General features: G+C 50.6%; 1 protein-coding gene across 6 annotated transcripts in view; it reads left to right on the forward strand.

Moving 5' to 3' along the window:
* NFIX (nuclear factor I X) overlaps positions 1 to 13,988 on the forward strand; it is a 253,331-nt gene that overhangs the window by 41,336 nt on the left and 198,007 nt on the right. For all 6 annotated transcript variants that reach the window (XM_080988218.1, XM_080988220.1, XM_080988217.1 and 3 more), the window contains exon 2: positions 9,215 to 9,430. In XM_080988218.1, the coding sequence (XP_080844344.1) occupies positions 9,404 to 9,430 (27 nt within the window). In that variant the 5' untranslated portion in view covers positions 9,215 to 9,403. The remainder of the gene's footprint in view (positions 1 to 9,214; positions 9,431 to 13,988) is intronic.

Genomic DNA, 13,988 nt, shown 5'->3' on the forward strand with positions numbered 1-13,988 from the left:
GTCAGAAAGTTCTTCCTAATGTTTAGTCAGAATCTCCTTTCTTGTAACTGGAAGCCATTGGTTCAAGGCATACCCTCCAGAGCAGGAGAAAACAAGCTTCTTCCCTCTTCCATGTGACAGCAGCAGAGATATTTGAAGATGGCTATCATATCTCCTCTCAGTCTCCTCTTTTCCAGGCTAAACATACTCAGCTCCTTAAATCAGTCCTCAAAGGCTTGGTTTCCAGACCCCTTGATCATCTTGGTCGCCCTCTTCTGCACACATTCCAGCTTGTCAACACTCTACTTAAATTGTGGTGCCCAGAATTGGACACAGTATTCTGAGTGTGGTCTAAGGCAGAATAGTGGTACAGTCATACCTCGGGTTGAAGTAGCTTCGGGATGAATATTTTCGGGTTGCACTCTGCTGTGACCCAGAAGTAACCAAGTTCATTACTTCTGGGTTTCGCTGCTCGTGCATGCACGGTCACTCAAAATGATGTCATGCACATGCGCGGAAGCAGCGAATCGCGACCTGCGCACGCACAGACACGCAGACGTGGGTTGCGTTCACTTCAGGATGCGAATGGGGCTCCGGAACAGATCCCATTTGCATCCAGAGGTACCACTGTACTATAACTTCCCTTGATCTGGACACTATACTTCTGTTGATGCAGCCCAGAATACCATTAGATTATTCTGCTGCTGCATCACACTGTTGACTCATGTTAAGCTTGTGGTCCACCAAGACCCCTAGATCCTTTTCACATGTACTGCTAGTAAACCAGATGTCCCCATCTTATATTTGTGCATCTGATCCTTCCTGCCTAAGTGAACCTTACATTTGTCCCCATTGGAATTCATTTTGTTAGCTTGGGCCCAGTTCTCCAATCTGTTGAGGTCATTTTGAATTCTGATTCTGTCTTCTGCGGCATTAGCTACCCATCCCAATTTGATGCTAGCTGCAAATTTGATCCTGTTCCCACTGTTACTGCTCTTCAGTCACTTTCACCCAAGACATGGTCAAGAGGGTTTCTTAAGCCTATTTCCTAAAGAGCAAAGGAGGCTCTGGCAAAGCCCACCCTCTCCTTTGATGCACCTGAAACCTCAGTCCCCTGCACAAGATAAGACACATGGAGATGGTAGTGATCAGCTGAAGTGACCAAAGGAAAGGTTCCTGCTCACACAGGGGGAGAAGTGGTAAAAGAGCAAGCTGCCCCTGTCCTCTTGGCTTGTATAGAAGTGGGTGGGGCTTATGCTGCTCTCCCCCGAGGAAGTTTCTTCATGGGAAGCAAAGTTACCCATCTCCTACTCCACAATATTTGTAGATCTCCTTGTTAAGCTACTGGAGCAAAACCGAAGTTAATAAATAGCGGGGGGAGACCGCTGCAGAGAAATAACCACCGATGTTAAGCCTGAGGAGAGAGCCAGTGTGGTGTAGTGGTTAAGAGCAGTAGACTCGTAATCTGGTGAACCGGGTTCGCTTCCCCGTTCTTCCACATGGAGCTGCTGGGTGACCTTGGGCTAGTCACACTTCTCTGAAGTCTCTCAGCCCCACTCACCTCACAGAGTGTTTGTTGTGGGGGAGGAAGGGAAAGGAGTGTTAGCCGCTTTGAGACTCCTTGGGGTAGTGATAAAGCGGCATATAAAATCCAAACTCCTCTTCTTCTTCTTCTTCTTCTTCTTCTTCTTCTTCTTCCTCTTCCTCTTCCTCTTCCTCTTCTTCTCTTCTTCTGAGGAAACATCTATATCAGAAGGATGAGGAATAGCCAAAGGAAAGGCTATTTTTGTTAGTAAGGTGGGTGACTGTACAGACCATGCAAAGGGTGGGGGGCAGGTACAGATAGGCCAGAAGAGGAGAAATGAATGCTAGTGCATGATATAAAGGTAAAGGGACCCCTGACCATTAGGTCCAGTTGCGGACAACTCTGGGGTTACGCGCTCATCTCGCTCTATAGGCCGAGGGAGCCGGCGTTTGTCCGCAGACAGCTTCCAGGTCATGTGGCCAGCATGACTAAGCATGACATGGAAACGCCACTTACCTTCCCACCAGAGCAGTACCTATTTATCTACTTGCACTTTGACGTGCTTTCAAACTGCTAGGTTGGCAGGAGCTGGGACCGAGCAACGGGAGCTCACTCCATCGTGGGGATTCGAACCGCCGACCTTCTGATCGGCAAGTCCTAGGCTCTGTGGTTTAACCCACAGTGCCACCCGCGTCCTAGTGCATGATATAGTTCATGAGAAATGAAAGGTTTTTAATGTGCTGAAATTAAGGGGACAGAGCTGATCATCTCAGTTTTAGAGGTGGTTCATAAAATAGCAAAAGCAACTAACAGACTTATGGCATCTTAAAGACGAACTGCTTTATTGTAGCACAAGCTAGTCCACAAAATCTGATGCCATAATAAAGCAGTTTGCTTTTAAAGTGCCAGCGGGCTGCTTTTTTTGCGGCAACAGACAAATGTAATGGTTACTCTCTGCAAAGGTTTATTCTCATAGGCAACCCCCTAATACATATCTGTGGCTAGCTCACTTTGCCCCACCCTGCCTCTTATTGTAAGGTAATTGGACCCAGCTTCTATAAAGAGTGTGTGGCAGCCTCCCAAGGGTATTTAGTCAGGCCAGATGACTCACACAGCCACTGGCATTCACACTTCATGAGTGTCTAAAGGTCACTTGGGCAACTTAGGTAAGAGGTAGATCAGAAGTCTGACCTACTTCAAACTCAGTTTGTTCTGCAATGTATGCTCAAACTATATGAGATATGCAACTGTATGCACCCCCCCCCAAAAAAACCCCCACACATTTAAAATGAAAAGTGGTTTGGGAAGGTTGAGTGGAAGATCAGCCAGTGGGAAGGACGTGCTTAACCCTTTTCTCATGGGATTTTGTTGTTGTTCCAATTTGATTATGGTGGTTATATAATAATGTATTTGGGGGGGGGTGTATGCCCCCCCCAGTGGGTTACAACAAATCAAGAAAAGACAACATTCAGATAGTTGACAGTAAAACAATTCTTTTAAAAAACACATAAAACAACTGGAATACGGCTTGCAATATAAAAATCTATAGGCTTTTCATAGAGTACAACCCAGAGAGAGACATATGAAGGCAATCTAGAAGTATGGGGCCACCACAGGGAAGGCCCTGTCCCTGGTACTACCCAGCCTGGTACTCGAGCCAGAGAGCAGAACCTTGGGTGCTGGTCTTCAAGCTTGGGCAGATACATAAGGATGGAGGCTGTCCTTCAAAAGCACCATGCAACTTTTCTCTCTATGAGGGAAAAGTTTTAGGGACTGAGGGAGAAAAGGGTTAAGCACCTCCTTCCCATTGGCAAATATTTTACTCAAGACTGCAGTCTCCTGCTGTGGCTTTCATTAAAACAAATATCAGTGAAAAGTTAAAAAAACACAACAAAACAAAACCCCTGCATGTCATGTATGGTTTGTCCTTTGTCCTAGAAATTGACTTAGCTTTTGACCATCCTCAGGGCTCCTTGATATGTGACCTCTGGCATACAGCAGCAGAGTATTGTTTAGCATGGGGGCCTCATGTGATTGGTGGCTTCGTTGGAGTATAGATCTCCACACTGGATTCTGAGGTGGCGTATGTGACTTTGGGGGCGCAGGGGAGTCAGGGGAGCCTGGCCATTGCTGACTCAAGTGGAATTCTGAGCTCCTGTTTCTTGGATACAAAGCTTCTGTTCCAGCATCCAAAATTTTACTTGCCTTCTTGGTTTATTTCACTTTATTTTATTGTGGAAGAGCATCAGACTTCTGGCTCGTATTTAGCTTTATGGTGGATTTTTTTCCACTCTCGGATCCTTCTAATAGTGAGATCACTTAACTGCCTTTTACCCACCGCTTTCTATTTCTACCGTGTTCCGGCCAAGTTCCCCGTGTTTACCACAGCCACTTTGAATTCTAATCCCTTCCTCAAAAGAGCATGCAATTCTTCTCAATTTTGCCTGTGTATCATGATGGAATGGTAATAAGCATTTCCACAGGTAAGCCGTCTATATTGGAGTGGGGAATCTGGGACCTTCCAGACGTTGCTGCACTACCGTCATAGGCTATGATAGCTGGGACTGATGGAAGTTTGAATCCAGCAACATCTGAAGGGCTATTGCCCCCCCCATCCACAATCAATGAATGCATCACTGGTCGAGATGCTTATTAGCATGAAAATAATAATAATAATAATAATAATAATAATAATAATAATAATTTATTATTTGTACCCCGCCCGTCTGGCTGGGTTTCCCCAGTCACTCTGGGCGGCTTCCATAGAAACCAAAAATACAGTAAAATATCACAGATTAAAAACTTCCCTGAACAGGGCTGCCTTAAGATGTCTTCTAAATGTCAGGTAGTTATTTATCGCTTTGACATCTGATGGGAGGGCGTTCCACAGGGCAGGTGCCACTACCGAGAAGGCCCTCTGCCTGGTTCCCTGTAGCTTTGCTTCTCGCAATGAGGGAACCACCAGAAGGCCCTCGGCACTGGACCTCAGCGTCCGGGCAGAACGATGGGGGTGGAGACGCTCCTTCAGGTATACTGGGCCGAGGCCGTTTAGGGCTTTAAAGGTCAACACCAGCACTTTGAATTGTGCTCGGAAACGTACTGGGAGCCAATGTAGGTCTTTCAAGACCGGTGTTATGTGGTCTCGGCGGCCGCCCCCAGTCACCAGTCTAGCTGCCGCATTCTGGATTAGTTGTAGTTTCCGAGTCACCTTCAAAGGTAGCCCCACGTAGAGCGCATTGCAGTAGTCCAAGCGGGAGATAACTAGAGCATGCACCACTCTGGCGAGACAGTCCGCGGGCAGGTAGGGTCTCAGCTTGCGTACCAGGTGGAGTTGGTAGACAGCTGCCCTGGATACAGAATTGACCTGCGCCTCCATGGACAGCTGTGAGTCCAAAATGACTCCCAGGCTGCGCACCTGGAATAGTGAGAGCCCTTACCTGTTACTTCTTCCCACTCTAACATCAAACCATAACAGATGTTATCTGAATATCTGTCAAACTGTGTATCCATCAACTGGTCATTTACTCTGCCATTTTAAGGTTTAGAGAAGTGACGCTTTTGCTGTGGTTAATATTTCAGCTTTACGATAAGCAGAAATAGAGGTGATCTGGAGACAGAATAGCAAGGAGTCTGTAAAGGGCACCCCTTCCCTGTTGGAAATGTCAATTATCTTTCTAGTTGCGGTTTTTAGTCAATCCTGAACAGAAGTGGATTGGAAACAGTGCCCCCTAGAGGTCGATGGGAAACCGTGTATCTCATTCCCTTGTCCAAATCCCCAGCAGCTCCTAGGGATGCTGTGGAACTGGCACTATTTAGCAGAGGCCCTGGTCACTTCCACATGACCTGTTCATTGAGCGTTCATCTAGATTTGTTTGCACAAAGTTTGCAGGGAGGTGAGACAATGCTCATTATTTACTGAGCAATCCCTCCAATTTGTTGGTGGGGAGGTAATATGATGTTGTGCCAAGCAATTGTCATCCCATTTTCTTTGCACTGTCTTTACTGCAAAAAGTCCTCTAGACTTTTTTTTTGTGGGAAGTCCGTTTGTTGTGCCAGAAGCCCAGATCCACTTTGTGCAACCTGAATTTGCTGATGTGTGGTTAATCCCACCTGCAAAGACAGCAATGGTCCAGAAGGGCCCCGTCTCTTCACCCTCCTACCCAGAGGTGTCCCAAAACATTTTGCTGTGTCAGTTGTCAACCATTAAGTCCCTTACAGTAGAGGATGTCGAGGTTCAACTTGCTCTCACAACAAACCTCATAAACCTCACACATTGTATTTGGAAGTGACTTCTTGTCCCCTGTTAACTGGTATATGACTGGATCTATCCCACTTGCAAATTATAAGTTATCTGGAATTACCCTCTTGACCGTCTATAGTCCAAAGGCTAGTTCACAAGCCAAGTCAGCCAGGAATCTAAAGTACACATAGCCAATGGTCTGGACCCATTATAACCCTAGCTGCTCTCCAGCTGCCTTGCGTAGGCAGAAATGATGGAAGAAGCACACTAATTCCAGACAAGGCTGAGCATTTTGCTGCTGCTGCTGTTGCTGCTGCAGCAGCACCATCAGGAATAGGAGCTACACTGAAGGTGGCAATTGAATACAATGTGCGTATGTGTGTGAGAGAGAGGCTTGGGGGGGGGGGGGGAGGAATGACAGAAGGGATTTTATAATTTGCCCCTCACTTACACTGTGGGATTTTTCTGTTTTGTTTTTTATTATTTACTTGTTTTTATCCTGCCATTTATTCTGTGAACTGCCCTGAGATCTCATGATGAAGGGTGGTATAATAATTATTATTATTATTATTATTATTATTATTATTATTATTGCACTGTCCATAACTCCCACCCAGAAGAGAGACTGGGGGAGGATCCCCATTAAGATTCTGATAAAGTGGGCTGTAGGCCATGAAACTTTATGCTATAATGAATTCATCAGTTTTAAGGGTTTTGTTGAAATAAGAGGGTTAATTCCTCCCCATCTGCACCACTGCAGGAAACTCGATCATCCGCGCAAAGCAGCCCGTTGCTAATGCCTTTTGGACTGCCGCATGCTCTTGCGACAGCCTCAGTTTAGGAGCTCACGTTTGTTATTTGGGGCCCTGGGTCCTTCCATTTGCACCCAGGTTGGGCTGCAAGCTGAGCAGACCTGGATTCGGTTCAAATCCCGCCTGTGCTGTGGATACAGGGGCACATCTACACTGCAGACCCACACGGGATTAGGCGTCATACCTCCTTTCCCCATGAAAGCTTAGGCTGTGTGTGGTTGGGGGGTGGTGGTAGGTGAGTTAGGCAACTCTGACATAATTATCAGCCTTTCTGGAAAACACATTTCCCAGTTATTACTTGGGGGAAGTCGTGGCCCTGACAGTGCAGTCCTCAGAAATCAGTCACATTGACTTCAATGGGGTTTACTTCCAGGTAATGGGGTCCAGAATGGCAGCCTGCAGTGGGGATAAAAGGCAGGGTTTCCCTGTCCCTCAGACCTGCCATGTGTACAGTGGTACCTCGGGTTACAGACGCTTCAGGTTACAGTCTCTGCTAACCCAGAAATAGTACCTCGGGTTAAGATCTTTGCTTCAGGATGAGAACAGAAATCGTGCTCCGGCGGCGCAGCAGCAGCAGGAGGCCCCATTAGCTAAAGTGGTGCTTCAGGTTAAGAACAGTTTCAGGTTAAGAACAGACCTCCGGAACGAATTAAGTACTTAACCGGAGGTACCACTGTATATGCATTCCTTGTGTCTCAGTTTCCTAAAGTGAAATGCTGAATGTGGGAATATGTAAAATTACGCGTGCGTGTAACTTTTTTTTTTTTTACTTTCCTTTTTTTCTGGAGAAAACTCTTGGTTGTTTTCCTCTTGTGCGTCCCTTCGGAGGCCAAATAGCTCGTGTAAAAGCAGGCCGGTTTGCTCCTGGCAGTCCGAAAGACCAAAGGGAAGGCATTCTTTGCCTGGCCTGGGACAACCGGAGGCTCCTGGTCATCACCCCCCTCCGAAAGCAGCAGCAGACTCGGGCGGGAAAGGATGCGCGAGAAGCGGGGAAGGGCGCGGGGCTTGAGGATGGCACCGAAAACCACCGACGGCGCGGGACGGGGATGTTGCTCTCCTGGAGCGCTTTCGCCAGCGGAGCGTCGCCGCCGTCATCTTCTTCCCTACGCATAGAAAGAGGGGAACCCCCCCCCCGGAACCCCACCACCACCGATCCGGGTCCTGGCCTTTTGAACCTGGATCGGCGGCGCACGCCTCTGGCCTTGGCAGCCTGGCCGGCGGACAAAGGAGGTCTTTCACGGCGGCTTTGCTCAGGTGAAACTTCCCTCCGTCTTCGCAGGGACTTGAACCGCCCTCCTTCCCTCGGCCGGCAGCGGCCTGCGCCTGCAACTGGAGCAGCGGGGCTCGGGGTCCCGCCGGCCGGCCGGAGAAGGCGGCCTTGCTCGACGGCCGCAGCAGGCCAAGTCAGGCCTGCTCGGCTTCCTTCCTGCCGCACCCAGAAAGTATTCTGCGGCCCCCTCCTCTTTCCACAAGCTGGGTGCACATCATTTTTTGGTGGGGGGGTGGGGGGTTTAGTGGCAGAAGATCCCCATTAACCAAACGGCTCCCCGTCGGGGCCACACTTCAGTTTCAAGCGCAATTCCTCCCGCCCTGGGATCTGGGGTCCCGCCGTGGCCTCCCGCCTTCTTTTCTCTCAGGAGGCCACATGTGCCTCAAGGCCCTGAACCCCCCACCCACTCCAGCCCCACGGGCACACCCCCCCAAACCCCGAGCCCCTGTTCAATCCATTGCAGGGCCTTGTGCGTGTGCGCGCGCGACGGTTCAGCTGTCGGAAGAGCAGATCTTTCTCTCTCTGCTCGGGGGCTCCCTGCGACTCTCGGCTCCGCTTCTGCCCCAAGTGGGTCTCTGGCAGCGCTGGCAGCTTGTGGTTCCCAACTAGCAAGGATGAGGGCAACTGGAGGGCACCCCACGCCGAAGCCGAAACATCGCAGCCTCCCTGAAACTGCAGAAAACCGATTTCCCTTAACCAGGCTGCGGGGTGGGCTGAGGGGGTTCACTCTCCGACGGCCCGTCCCTTCGGATGTCGCCGAGGGGAGAGGGAGACCCAGGCCCCAACAACGGGCAGCACCCACCCGTCTCGCCCCCACTTTAATTTCTTGCTTGGTACCAACGGGAGACCCGCACCTTAGACAAGGTCTCTCTCTTTCTCTCTTTTTTAAATCTTGTGCCCACGATCTTCCTCCTGCCTGCCTTCTTCTTCTTCTTCTTTTAAAAAAGTCTCTCTTTCTGCGTCCGTTAGCCATTCCCGCTCCCCCGCACACCTCTGTAGCAAAAGCAAAAAATCTCCCCAAATGGACGAGGGGGGGTTAGAGACGAGACGAGAGAGACCCTGACTAAGATGGCATTCATCTTTCTGTGGTTTGGAGATTACCATTAATATCTGCTCTTCAAAGGAATCCGAAACTTCCTAACGAGCCAGGGAGTGTTTCTGAGTGCAAAGTGTGCGTGTGGTTCCCCCCCCCCCCTCAGCGCGCGCCTCCGGTGTGTGTGTGTGTTGTGTATGGGCGGGTGGGGGGGGCGGCGAGTGGGAGGGAGGGAGCTCTCAAAGGCTGGACTCGTTTTTTCTCTTCCTCCCTCCTCGCTCTCTCTCGCTCTCTCTCTCTCTCCCAAGGCAAAAGTGTTCTCCGTTCCAAACTTTGTCTAAACTTTCACTTTCAGAGCTCCGAGGCGGGGTTACAGACCAGCATGGAGTAGAGCGAGAGGCAGCGCCAGAAGGAGCCGCCGCCGCCGCCGCCACAGCTACAGAGAGCGAGAGAGACGCGAGAGCACCCAGCGCCGCCGCCCGAGCTATGCCGCTGCTCGCCTTGTGAACACCCAGTCCCGCAAAAGCAAAGCCCCCAAGTAACCATGTACTCCCCATACTGCCTGACCCAGGTAACCAGACAGCCCAGCTCGCGGTGGAGGGGGGGAGAGGGTGGTGGGTGGGGAGGGGGGGAATAGAGCGCCCCTTTCTCGCTCCCTTGCTGGGACAGGCGAGCCAGAGGAGCCGGGGGTTGCTTCTGTCCGCGGTTTGCGCCTTGTGTTGTTGTTGTTGTTGTTGTCTGCCCTCCTCCCCTCCCCCCTTTCCTCCCCCTTTCTCCTCCTCCCTCCCCCCCGTCGCAGCCTCGGCTTCCCGGCTGCCTCGCTCGCTCTGCCTCGCTCGCTCTGCCGCGGCGTTTGTTGTCGCTGGCGCCGCCGGTGCGAGGCTTGATTTCTGCCTCCTTTTGCGCGCTTTCGCTGCGGAAGAAAGGGACCCTCGCGCCTTCCCTCCCTCCCCTCCCTCTCCCCCTCCCTCCCTAAGTCCTCCTTGCAAAGGAGAAAGGGGGGGGGGAGAGGGGGTTGGAGAGAGCCGAGAGGGGAGCGATGGCATCTTTCCAAGCTCTTTGTTATATTCGCTGCACATGGAGTTTAGGAGTTCAGAAAATGGCGCTTCTCCCAAATTTATTTCAAGAAATGTAAAGAGAGAGAAGGGGGGGGGAGAGCATTGGGGGTGCGGTGGGGGGGGCAGGGAGGAGGAGACCTGGAAACCGGGCTGGGTGGCCAAGTGGCGGGTTGAGACCCTGGTTGCATTAGGGGTGGGGGCGTCGGAAAAAGAATGTGCGGGAGAAATGCGAGGTTGTCGCTCGAAACGGGGGGGGGGGTGCAGGAGAAAAAGAAGTTTCTAAAGTTGAGGAGCGATTTTCAAGATATGCCCGTGCTCTCCGCCCGCGGAGAAGTGCCGTCGCACGTCGGAGGTTGCCCTGGGTGGGCAACGGAGGAGTTGCTGGGGAGAGGGAGGGGGAGAGGGGGGGCGCTGGGAGGGGATTCCAGGCAAAGGCGGCGCGCGCGCGGGAGGGGGGGGGAGAGAATCTTTATTATTTCGGCGGCGGCTGCGTTTAGTCCCAACCTTGACTTGGGTCTCTCCTTCCTCTCCCGCCCCCCCCCCGCCTCCCTCTCTCTCCCGCCGCTTGGAGAAAAGGAGCTTAGGCGAAAATCAGAAACTCCTTACTTTATAGCGGGGTGGGGGGGGTACTTTTAATATTTTATTTCACAAGCTACGCTTGCCTCCCGCTCCTTTCTTGAACGGGGACAGGTAGATGACCCTGTTGCCCCAACCCCCGTCCATTTCGGCCCCCTCCGTCGGTTTCCTTAAATAAATAAGCAAACGCTCCAACGGCCCTTCCAGGAATGCAGGTCGGGCGCGCTTGGGCTGCGGGAGAGAGAAGAGGACTTTTGCGCTCTTATTTTTCCGCGAGCGAGAAAATTGGCGCCATTGGGGGGAAAATGCGGTTCCGTAGCGGGAGCGGCCAAACACCCCCCCCCCCATACCCGAGGAAGCGCTCTTGGCACATTTCTGCTTTGCTCCGTCTTAGCTGGGGGAGAAGAGAAGGGAAGAGAAATGTCCCACCCCCCTTTTTTTAATGGAGCGCAAAGCAAAGCGCCCAACCCGACCCCGCTTGACTTGCTTGGCTCGCCCGCTCAAGTTCTCTCCCCCGAAGCCGAAGCGCCTCGGCGCGGCGCGTCCCGGGGGAAGGAAGGAGAGGCGCGCAGAGAGGAGCCCAGGCGCGGAGACTGGCGCGTGCGCGCAGGGGTCAGAGGCAGAAATTACTTGGGAAATATATGTAACGAGGAGCCGAGAAGAGCCGGAGACTTACCGAAACCCCCCAAGCCCACCCCGCTTATGCCGAATCAGGCAATCAGGCATCTGGAGGGGGGGGGGGGAGAGAGAGAGTTTTGTCTCTTGCCATCGCGTGATAAGTGGTGTGTGGACGTCAAGAAGCGCCATAAGTGGACGGGGAGGGCAAAGCGCAGCCTGGAGAGAAAGGGGTGGGGTGGGGGCAGAGAAGATAGTCCAGCAGAATAGGAGTGATGATTATGAGGATGATGAATGCTAATAATAATAATAATAATAATAATAATTACTACGAAGGGCTGAAGGAGCAGCCTGGACGTGGCCGCCTTTCGCCTGCCAGACCCGGGTGCCAGCCTGTTGAGTCTCGCTCTGCGCCCCCCCTCCAATCACTGGCCCGTCTGAGTTGCGACGGGTCCGATTGCACAGGCTGCTGGGGAAGCAGCAGCTCGCTCTGCCCGCGCAACCCGCAGCGCCTTCTTCCCCGGCCGCCGGCCGCCCAAGCTGCTTTTGGCCGTCGGGCAAGGGCAAGAATATTGTGCGCGGGGTGGGGTGGGGGGAGCCGAGGATCTGGGGTGGAGAGCGAGGGCTCCCGGGTCTCTTTCCGCGCGATTCCTCCGGCTCGAAGCGGGAAAAGGCGATCCGAGCCGGAGTGAGCGCGGCCTCACTTCGCTTCCAGAGCCGGAGGGAAGTCGAAAGTTGAGAGAAGCCAGTTGCAGCTCCTCGCACTTACACAAACGCGCACACCCCCCGAATTCCCTTCGCTGCCGCTATTAACGCGGGAATCCAAAGTAAAAAAGAAAAAAGCCCCGCCACTTACTTTTGCGGCTCCCAAAATTATATTTATTTGGAAACCCCCAGACTTTGAAAGGTGGCCTCGGGTAGACACACAGACGCATATATTTAGGGGAAGGGTAGAACTGTCTTGCGCCCCTTCCACGCGCTGGGCTTGTTTTTAGCAAAAGCAACCCGAGTGCGTAAAACTTGGAAGCCCCGTCCGGATTTTCCTGACCGTCGGGCGTCCGGATGCCCCCGAAGCGGCTCGGCCGGCCTCCCGAGGTCGCGTCCCGCGCCGAGATCCGTGGCAAACTTTATTGGGGGTCCAAGTGGGAGACGCTGTCGCGGCGTCACGGACTATTCTCAGAAATATTGGTGACTAGGAGATAGTTTTCATGGTTGGATTTGGGGCGCAGAGTAGGGAAAGGAAAGCTATATTCGCGTGCGAGGAGAAGTGTTATTTTTTAACTCTTACAGACGAGTGGCAAGCGGAGTATCCATTCTGAAATACATTTTTTCTTACCCCAACCAAGTTACAATTTTAGCAGCGCGTTCCTTCTCGCTGTTCTGAAAAGATCTCTTCCATGTGTAGCAAATATATATATTATCTATGTTGATGAATATAGTTTGAGGGATTGAGCTAGGCGCTGGAAGCGCGTTCCTATGCTTATATGCTTGTCAGAATTGGTGGCTCTAAAACGTCGTGCACAGAATATGTTTACAATTAAATATATTTATATATTACCTCTCTTTTTTTAGCTTAGTGCACGCACGGTGCACATATGCATATGTTGTTGTATGAAATGCAGAACAGCTCAGGCATATTCCATTTTATAAATGTTTACACATTCCGCAATATATTCCATATTATAAACAATTCCTCCTTTATTTTGCTTTACCCAAACATTCTTCCAGTGGTACCTCTAAGGGTGTCATGCCCGTTCCCACTTGCAAACTCCTCCAAAAGTAGTACATGAAAAATCCAAATAGAAATATCAATATAACAAAGCAATAATCACATGTGAAACATACGCAAAAGCAAAGTTGATACCTAAAAAGCTTACCAGCAGAGAATTCAATTTAAAATGCCTTTATTGGCATATAATTATTTCTCTGCCTTTTGGAGGCTAAAAATAAATATTTCTTGAGGTAACTAAGAGAACAATGCTAAACATATGATTTGAGGTTTATGGACTACATCCTAAGGCTGGTTCCTCAATAACTACCTGCTTTTTATCTCAGTTTGTAAAAATAACCCAGAGCCATATTTATTTGTTCAGTTAGTTAATGTAAATTACCCCCCTTGGCCCATCTAATTATAAAGACAGATTACAAAACATTGAAACTTATAAAACAGCCCCAAACCTATAAAATAGCTGGGGGGGGGGGAGAGAACTTGAAGATCAATCAAAAGAGAGAAGTCCATTAATTGTTAGTATAAGGAGATGTACGCATATTTCTGTAGCATATGCATCATTCAAGCTGTGCTATCATAGTAATGCAATATAAGGTCCCTTTTTCGTATTTTGTTTGCTATCTGTTTTAGTGTAGATGAGTATCTAACTTGCAAGGCCTATGGGCAAAGCGAATTTAAGGTGGCGGTTTTGAAAAGAGGAATCCTTGTGTTCAGTTCTTTGCTTTTTGTCTTGCCCCTGGGTCAGTGCCAAGGCAGAGAGTCCAGTTTCGTTTCTGCCTCTGGGAAGGAAAACCTTGTGCTCCTTTAAAGAGTTGCCCTTTATTTGTGCCCAATGAATTAAACAAACCTGGCTTGATCCATGGCAAATGCCCTCAGTAGATAAGAGAGTCTCTCTCCTCCCCCCCCCCCGCCACCCCTTTGAACTGGATTTCTTTTGTTACGATTTTGTAGGCCTGGTATTTTGTTTCCCTTGTGGATATTCATGCTGCTAGTGTGACTACCCTCCAAATCACCCACCTCATTCTGAACCCTGTAGGGCTCCCACTTTTCCCAGGTGACATTCCATTTGCTCAACTGATGCATCTCATACCATAAAGAGGCTATCTTGGAGCCCAATCCTGTCCAGCTTGGATTGACCCCAGCTGCCTCTT

The sequence above is a fragment of the Podarcis pityusensis genome, assembly GCF_964106645.2.
Source record: "Podarcis pityusensis genome assembly, chromosome: 17".
In the NCBI taxonomy this organism is placed as follows: Eukaryota; Metazoa; Chordata; class Lepidosauria; order Squamata; family Lacertidae; genus Podarcis; species Podarcis pityusensis.